General features: G+C 35.5%; 1 protein-coding gene across 1 annotated transcript; it reads right to left on the bottom strand.

Annotated features, from left to right (window-relative positions):
- Nucleotides 1-3,608: 3,608 nt before the first annotated feature.
- Nucleotides 3,609-7,360, bottom strand: LOC145620847 (phosphoinositide phospholipase C 4-like). Its single transcript, XM_081675572.1, has 9 exons — nt 6,986-7,360; nt 6,024-6,220; nt 5,684-5,819; nt 5,378-5,578; nt 5,032-5,264; nt 4,781-4,898; nt 4,507-4,650; nt 4,308-4,394; nt 3,609-4,197 (listed from the first exon to the last, which is right to left on the bottom strand). Exons 1-9 carry the CDS (start codon nt 7,298-7,300, stop codon nt 3,904-3,906), a joined length of 1,725 nt encoding a protein of 574 aa, XP_081531698.1. The 5' UTR covers nt 7,301-7,360; the 3' UTR covers nt 3,609-3,903.
- Between the last annotated feature and the right edge of the window lie 2,321 nt (nt 7,361-9,681).

Here is a 9,681-nt window from a genome sequence, read left to right as displayed (position 1 = left end):
TTAATTAGCAGGGAATCATCATCAGATTGTCGCTAGAAATCCCTAGCTCAGTCAAAACTAAAGACAAAACATGCCTTCAGCAAAATACATGGGGCTCGGCCTGAAGAAAATATTCCGAAAGTGGAAATTTCATCAGTTACCCCTAAGCCATCATCAGGTTTAGCTCTCAAAACTGCTCAATCATCTGAATTAAAGTACCTTCTATGCATTGCTTGGGGCTGGTTTTCACCCTTGCAAGTCGCTTGGGGCTCTTTTTATCCCTCAGATACCCTTGGGGCTCGTTTTAGCCCTTAGGTACGCCTCGGGATTTACTTCAGCATATGTGACAACTTCTCTCATCTGTATTCCGCGTGATATCCGAACTTCATGCGATCTCGTTCCCACATAACGCGTGGGGCTAAATGTTTGGGCCTAGTCCATTGTCCTAAGCCCAGTGACCTGGAATTACGAAAACACCCCTCCATGATCCAGCCCATCATTAGTCAGAGCAAAGTACGGATTTACCCCTAATTTGTCCAATTAAGTACAACTTCTGCCACCTGAAAGTACATCTATAAATAGCTCTCCAATCATTGATGATGGTAACTTTTTCCTAATTCTCTAATTCGCTCTCTCTACTTTCTCTCTCTACTTTCTCTCTCTAGAAAGTACATTCGCTGACTTAAGCATCGGAGGGGCTTTCCCGGGTCACACCCTCGGGGCAGTTAACCTTCTTTCTCTTTTGCAGGCCTAGCTCTCGGACAACAAGGCATAGCTGAGGGAAATTCGGACATTCATTGGACATAGCTCTAGGACATCTTGATTACCCTTATTACCCTAAGACTCCCAGGAGCATTCTGTTTCCAGAAACAGAAACTAAATAAACAAAAGAACAAATCATACGAATAAGACCACTAGAGGAGTGGCTACAATTAAGTACGGAGTAATTAACTACATCTATAAGAAGAAAACACAGCCTAAGTAGAAAAGCTGAGGCTGCAGCAGCTTTATTGAGTCCATTCTGATGAATATCTTTAATATATTTGACAAAGGCCTAGTTATAAGTCTATAACTAGCTACTTTGTACGAGTTTAGGCTATCTTTATATCAGTAGCTTTCTCAAGGTTTAGGCTTATAGCTTTTTAACCAAAATAATACTCCGTATTTGTTACTTAAAATAGTAAGCGCGTTTGAAATAATAAGTAAATTTTGAAAAAAAAATGCTCAAGTATTTTACCCTTTTCACTTTGCAAAATTTTGTAATGGTTGGTTTTTGGATTTATATAATGAATGGAACTAAAGCATTATCACATCAGTTCATCAGTATAAGCTAGCTGTACAACACTAGATATATAGTGGATAGGGAAGTGTGATTTTGGAGTGCAATTATTATTTTGCTTGAATTGTTATTCTAACTACTTAGTAAATATTATTTTGCTTGAATTGTTATTCTAACTACTCAGTAGTTTTCTTACTCCTTTCTTTATTACGGAGTACTGATCATTTTCTACTCCTCAAATTGTTCTTTTGCTCTCTTTGGTTTCTCTACTCTTTCTTATTACTCTTCCTGCTGAACTCAAGGATTGTGGGCCTGTTCAATCAGCCACAACCCCCTTGAGAGCTACCCAAACAGTCAGCCCAAGTGCTACTATACCTCACTTCAGCCCACAAAATCACGAGCCACAGCCACCCCCTTCTTCTTCTATTGTCACACAAAGTAAACATGGCATTGTTAAACCAAACCCGAAATATAAAAATTTCAATACTATGGTTTCTACTATTACGAAATCTCCTCTTCCTTGTAACCCCATTTCTGCTTTACGTGACCCGAATTGGAAAATGGCTATGGATGATGAATTTAATGCTCTTATTAATAATAAGACGTGGAAGTTGGTGCCCCGTCCGCCTGATGTTAATGTTATTCGTTCTATGTGGATTTTTACTCATAAAGTGAAATCTGACGGTTCTTTTGAGAGGCATAAAGCCCGTCTTGTAGGTGATGGCAAAACACAACAGGTGGGCATTGATTGTGGGGAGACTTTTAGCCCGGTGGTCAAACCGGCTACCATCCGTGCTGTGCTTAGCTTGGCATTGTCCAAAGCTTGGCAAATTCATCAGCTTGATGTTAAAAATGCTTTTTTGCATGGTGAGCTTAATGAGACTGTCTATATGCATCAACCTCTTGGTTTCCGTGATCAGACTCATCTTGATTATGTATGTTTGCTGCGGAAATCTCTATATGGTCTTAAACAGGCACCCAGGGCTTGGTATAAGCGCTTTGCTGATTTTGTTACTTCTATTGGTTTACTAATAGCAAGAGTGACAATTCTCTCTTTATTTACCGCGATGGCTCGAATGTGGCTTATTTGTTGCTATATGTTGATGACATTATTCTTACAGCTTCCTCTAATGCTCTAAGGCGTTCTATTATTGCTCTTCTTAGAAAGGAATTTGCTATGAAGGACTTGGGTCTTCTAAATTAATTTCTTGGCATTGCTGTGACAAGGCATAAGGGTGGATTATTTTTGTCACAACATAAGTATGCTGAGGAGATTGTTGACAGGGCCGGGATGAGTTCGTGCAAATCTTCGGCCACTCCTGTTGAGGCAAAGCCGAAAGTCAGTGCATCAGGCTCCCCTTTTGCAGATCCCTCCTTGTATCGTAGCCTTGCTGGGGCGCTACAATATCTTACTTTTACAAGGCCGGATATTTCCTATGCTGTGCAACAGGTATGCTAACATATGCATGACCCGAAAAAAACTCATATGGCTGATCTTAAACGCATCATTCGGTATGTCCAAGGTACTCTTAACCATGGTTTGCATCTTTATCCATCATCTATTTCTACACTTGTATCATATACGGATGCTGATTGGGGTGGGTGTCCCGATACGAGACGTTCCACATCTGGATATTGTGTGTTTTTGGGTGATAACTTGATATCTTGGTCATCTAAACGACAGGCTACTCTCTCCAAGTCTAGTTGTGAAGCAGAGTATAGAGGTGTGGCTAATGTGGTTTCGGAGTCATGTTGGCTTCGTAATTTGTTGTTGGAGTTACATTGCCCGATTAAAAAGGCAACCTTGGTTTATTGTGATAATGTGAGTGCTATCTATCTTTCGGGTAATCCAGTGCAACATCAGCGTACCAAACATATTGAGATGGACATTCTTTTCGTTCGTGAAAAGGTGGCTAGAGGTGAAGTGCGAGTCCTCCATGTTCCATCTAGGCACCAAATTGCAGATATCTTTACAAAAGGACTACCCCGGGTATTATTTGAAGATTTCAGAGATAGTCTAAGTGTCCATCCTCCTCCCGCTTTGACTAAGGGGGTGTGTTAAGATATATTAGAATAATATATCTTTAGTCTTGTGAATATTTAGTTGCCTAACTTATAGCTTAGAATTAGTCCTGTATTTAGCCGTTGCCTAATTTGTTGCCTAATTAGTAGCTAGTGATAGGCTCATGTAATTGTATATATTTACAGTGAATGGAAAGAAATGATCACGGAATGAATTCCTTTAAATTGTACTACAAAGAATAATTTAATAAACAAAAAGGATTAGTACTTTAATGAAATAATTCTCACAATCAACTTGCTATTCCAAAAACTTAAATAAATACAAATAAATAAAAACTAAAAGAGTACACTTAATCTTAATCTTACCTAAGACTTAAAAGGAGGATTGAGGTCAACACAAAAGAGATAGTAGAAGAAATCATCAAATGTAATAGACTTCCTAGTGCACAAGGAGGATTGAGCAAACATATTCTCTGCCACTTAAATCATATAACAATATAAATTACATACAAGAAGATCGCTTTCATGAGATGATCTACAAACTATACACGATAAAAGTGCACAACATATATATAAAATATAAATCGTTTATATCTAAGTCTAGATTAAAAAAAAAAAAATTATCATACAAATTCAAGTCTCATTAGAAGTTTTACCGAATTGAATTTTTCTCCCTTACGACTATACAAAGGAATTGCATGGACTCCAGATCTTAATTCAGAAACAGGCAAACAAGTTTGTCCACCAAAATCATCTTTCTTGTCGTTATCATGCTCATGAACTTCAACTCTTAACAATGCTAATTCAGGGACTGTTAGTGGAAATATGAACTCTTCATTCCAAATGGGGATCCATTGATCATCCTTAATCGCCGTCATCTGCATTGTTTCATCTGCTGGAACTCCTGCTATACCAACCTGCCATAAATTTTATACCAATTATATTGCAACCAGTACTAAATTTATGAAAACTCGTTATAACATTAGTAGTGAATTATTACTAGCAACTAATTGATGATCCGACTTACTTTGGTATAAAAATCTGGTGGGGAATACTTGTCAAAATGAGTTTTCTTGAAGTCCATTCTCCAACCATCTCCCATGTAAATTTTCACCTGTTTTCATTACCCGAGCTTATGGTTTAGGTTGATTGTTGATCAATGAACATAAATGAAAACTCTTAAGTGAAGGAGTTTAGCATGATTTGAGAGTTTATAAAAAGTTAACCTTTAACTTTGTCTTCAAGGGTAGTTTTACTTTAGGATCAAATACTTGATTACCATCAACCAAGAAATCGGGTTTTTTGACATAGCCACATCCTCCGTTGCCTCTAAACATCCCGTGCATTTGCCAGAGCATTTTTCCATACCCCTGCATTAACAACATAATAGCTAACATTTAGAATGAAGGCTTACTACTTATCAAGACTGATTAATGCTAATCGAGTCTAGTATGAAGTATTGTGCTACTTAATTAGAAAAACAGAAGGTTAAAAAATAACCTGCATGTTAAACGCAACCATTTGAGCTCCGTGCATCCAACCAACAAAGGGATCATAGTTTGAAGAGTTAAAGCGAGTGCCCTTTGGGTAAATCCTTAGGATATTCTTTTGCGTAAATCTGGAAAGGATGAATAATGTTAAGGATATTATTATAAGGCCTTATGTTCAACTTTCTAAAATGAGTTCCAATCAATAATAATCATCAGATATACTTCTAAACTAAGTAAATAGCTAGGCATATCTCGTTTTACCTTACAAGATCCTGTCCTTGTGAAACAACTACTTTTTCGAGTTTTTGTTCACTCAAACTAATTCGTACAGCTTTACCAAGATCATTCTTAACTGCTTCTTCCAACTTACACTTTCTCTGAGGAATAGCAATCACTGACTTATACGCGGTTGGTTCAAACCGCTGTGATTTATCTTGGCTAATGTAACCATTTCCATTTATTTCATCATGCTCACTTTCAGACATATCAATAATCTACAAGATGCATTATTAAATTCACATAACAAAGTATTAGTCTAATGAATGAAAGATCAATCAAATGCTTTAATTGTAAATAATAATCTGTTTTCGATAAGCTAATAGAGCACCTTACGCTGTGATGGATGTTCAAGATCCCTCTCTGAGGAATTACTACTGACATTAACCATCTCAGTTTCAGCCTGACGACACTCTTTTGGTGGTTTCGTCGAAATAAGTATCTTATGCTTTAAATCTTCAGGGGAAGGAAATTCTTCAGGGTAAACCGAGGGAGGGTAGTACAAGAATTCTCCAAATGTTTGTGTGATCAACTAATGAATAGGAAAATCAAAAGTTGGCAACAAATAAACTTATTAGTAACAAAATATTACAAGACAGTACAATAATATAAGTTATAACTTAATTAATAGTGATACCTGAGCAGCTTTGGCTTGAAGTCTTGGTTTCAAGTGATCTTCAAGTGTTATAATAACAGGATATTCTGATGATTCAAATGCATGATCTTTAATTGCTTTGAGACATGTTAAGAGGTCCACTGGAGTTGTAAGGGTTCTTTGATTCCAACATACAAAAGGCGGAATGTTAGATCCATGATATGATTTTACTAAACGACCCTTTATAAATAGTCGGGCTAATCCTAGTTCTTTATTTCTAATTTATGTTTTATCACCCGATATTTGGGTTAAGGTAACAAGTATTACACACGTACCATTATATCATATATTCGGGGATAAAAGAATGAGATAAGAAAAGAACCTGCCATGAAGAACATTGATGCCATCTTTGTTCGAGTTAGACCACAAATCAAGCTCAATGACTCGAACACCTTGCTTTAATGCTTTTATTATGAGTTTATCACTACAATCACTGGTTAATTGATTCCCAGTGAGATATGAATTATGACCAGTGTATATGAAGTAATGTGACAAGGGTGCAGTCATATCTTGATGAATCTACATAAATAACACAACTAGTACTTAGTGTAAATAAGTAAATTACATTGTTAGAAATCATATACAACTGCAAGTATTTGACAACAGAGTATACACTAGGCATAATGACATTACTTTGGCAAACCATGGAGTACCAAATTTTTCGTATTAAAATTCCGACATAAATTTTGGGTACCAAATTTTAACCGACAAAATTAGTTGACATCCACCTCATATTAAATTGTTGCAGGACAATTTATCCAATCTTGACATCAAACTCATGTTTGTTTTTTATTTTGTTTATACCAACCATTTTTATCTATCCATGACATATAATTGGATATGGATATTGGCCCATTTTTAAAATGTGCCAAATTTCTCAATAAAAGCCCAATTTTCAAGTCCATTATCATTACTATGTACGACAAAAGGTAGAAAAGACATCATTTTACACAAAGAAGACCCACTCTCATTCTTAATTACCTCCTTAATACTTAATTATCTTCTAATTGAATTATATGAAGCATTTATATTTAGGTGCTAATGAAATGTAATGAAATAGTACTTGAGAATAATAATTTTAAACAGATGTAACACATACATTTGCAACAAAGTTGCACTACATAATTTCTCTAAATAGTGATTAAATTAGTAAAGACAAGTGTACTACAAAGAATAATAAACAAAAGGACTAGTACTTTAATGAAGTAATTCTCACAACTTGCTATTCCAAAAACTTAAATAAATACAAGTAAATAAAAACAAAAAGAGTACAACTAATCTTACCTGAGACTTGAAAGGAGGATTGAGGTCAACAGAGAAGAGATAGTAGAAGAAATCATCAAATGTAAGAGACTTCCTAGTAAACTTAGCAATGTGATGCCGTTGATTCAATACTTCCTCCACTATTTTTTCGGCATCGGCGATCGTAGTCTCATGACCACCTTGCACCTCCACTAGGAAGCGCCGGAGTTGGTCCGGCGCCATGTAAGCTCCACCACTTGTATACTTCTTGAAAAGGTCTCTTACTTCAGAAGGCGGTTCGAGGTCTATTAACCCGAACCGCCTTGTGAAGCATAAGCACACTCTATAGCTCCCCATTAATAAAAAATATTGATCTTTTTAGTATTATAGATTTGAATGAAATGTGAGTTAAAAGGAAGGAGGAGAAAGAGGGTGTTTATATACTACGTATGTGCTTATAATAGTCAAAGGAAGTTAGATCTATATAGATGTTGCTTGGAAAAACATATGCGCGGAACTTTTAATATTTTTAATCTTGTGAATTTGTGAAACATGACGAAACCACCATGATGGTAAATGATGGTCATTGATTAATAGCAAAACAAACAAACAAAAAAATGGCCATTGATTAGCTCACATAATAACTAATTAATTAAGTAATTAACTAATATGGAGTACATGTATTATGATCAAAAGTGTGTACATCCATTAATTTTAATATATACGAGCATAAATTAAAAGAAAAAAAGTGTAATAAATGAGACGACGGTTGAAGCACATGTGCTTATTTTTAGTCAATGGAAAAGTTGTACTCATATTGATTACGTTTATTATTCAGTAATTTTTTTACCTTTTGTTGATTTAGAGATCTATTATCAAATTCTCTATATGTCAATAATTATTACATAGAGATTACTCACATATATAGGTTGAAAATATACATCGTCCTACCTAATTCACATCCATAAAGATTGAAAAAAATCATTATTGTAAGTTGTAAAATAAGTTAGTTTGGTTGGGGATGGAGCTAAGGCAAGGCAAGGCAAGCCAATGGGAACATGAGTTGTATGGTCAGTTTGCCATTCAAATATTCAACACGGGAGAAATTCATTTTTCTAAATAATTGTCTCTCTTTGATTATGACTTGTAATATGTCTATATACTTTATTATGATTACAACATATTTACAGTTTAATGAGTTTATATATGAAAAGTAACTGATTTTAAGGTTTAATAATTGTGTAGAAGTTTAACTTTAACGATGAGTATTATATAAGAAGAGAATAAATAGTTTTAGCAATAGTCAAAGTAAGATCTCTAAAATCGCGCCATAGCCTAATAAAATGGGGTTAAATTTAAACAGAAAAACCCCAACAACTAAGGGGACGTGATCTTATTTTGAAGGAATATCAATATTACCAATTTACCATATAATATAAACAAGGGTTTACCTACCCTTCCCCCTCTAAATACTAGACCAAAAAAACCGTGACCTTTAAATACTGGACTAAAAAAACCGTGAGGGTTGAGGTCAAGAATCTTCTCTTTACCATAAAATATAGACAAGGTTTACCTAATCCACCAATTGACAATATTAATCTGACCTCATTGATCTGTACGACTGTACAGCTTCTGCATTAAGTTATTTAAAATTGACCTTGAAAATAAAAAAAGAACCTGGTTCAGAGATGTCCAACATCAATATAGAATAGTTATTCAAATGAGCTAGCCCATGGATAAAAAGGCCCAGTTTGGATCACAAACTTCTCGAAAACAGGCCCAATTCTCAGGCTTTAGTCCAATTTCATACTTAAAAGCCATTATATACCAATTCTATTTGCTCCATAACTTTCTTATTATACTCTGTATTATAATTGTCTAAGCCAACTTGCAAAAGTGCACCCTTACTAACAAGACTGAAACCGTGAACTCTTGGGTATCACATGACTTATATGTGAAGACTGAAGCGTCTGAGGGGATTAAAACAGGGGCTATTATAGGTAGAATAAGAAGCAGAAGCCATTAATGCATACAAGAGGTGATCAACGTTGATAACGTAATTTGAACCAGAAAGAAATACTAAAACCACGCAATTTATTCACTTCAATGGGCACATAACCAGTAGAACATGATATCCCTATCGCAATAATCAGTAAGAATCAGATAAAGAAGTGACCGAAGAGCCAATACTGTAGTTATCTAGTCAAGACTCGAGAGCTACTTGATATCTTGCATCAGAGCTTTTAATCTGAATAGGGTGCTTAGCATTCACGACTATATAGCACAGGACAACAGCAAACACCAGGCACCAGGAAGGATTACAAACTAGATCGTAGATTACTACTCAATACCATCAATCCTCAACCAACCAAGACCTTGGATTGGAGGCGGGGTGGGGAGTGATGCTTCTTTGGAAGGTTTTTTTTTTTTTTTTTTTTGACCAAATGCTTCTTTGGAAGATGATACATTGTAATGACTAAAGGGCAGCAAACAAACCATATTGACCATTCATCTTCATTTGAGAAGCATTCATGTAAACAACTTGGATGAAAAGACAAACATGAACAACGACCCATCACAAATAAAGAAGATATGAATCTCCTAAATTGCAAAATATATCCAAAATTGTGGATTGCAAAGCATCACACTTGTAACCACATAGCTAGATATGTTAACCAATTTATTGAAATGACAACATCCAACCTATTCATCACTTAATGAACTAATTTTTCAGATAG

Source organism: Chenopodium album, chromosome 3 (genome assembly GCF_948465745.1).
Source record: "Chenopodium album chromosome 3, dcCheAlbu1.1, whole genome shotgun sequence".
Lineage (NCBI taxonomy): Eukaryota > Viridiplantae > Streptophyta > Magnoliopsida > Caryophyllales > Amaranthaceae > Chenopodium > Chenopodium album.
The sequence above is the reverse complement of the archived record's forward strand: the minus strand, read 5'-3'. Positions and strand labels throughout refer to the sequence as shown.

Excerpts from the sequence above, each read along its gene's own strand:
- LOC145620847 (XM_081675572.1), bottom strand. The coding sequence starts at position 7,300 with ATGGGGAGCTATAGAGTGTGCTTATGCTTCACAAGGCGGTTCGGGTTA. Across the intron at positions 6,221-6,985 it reads ATCCTCCTTTCAAGTCTCAG|ATTCATCAAGATATGACTGC; the intron begins GTAAGATTAGTT and ends TTATTTATGTAG. Across the intron at positions 4,198-4,307 it reads CACCAGATTTTTATACCAAA|GTTGGTATAGCAGGAGTTCC; the intron begins GTAAGTCGGATC and ends AATTTATGGCAG.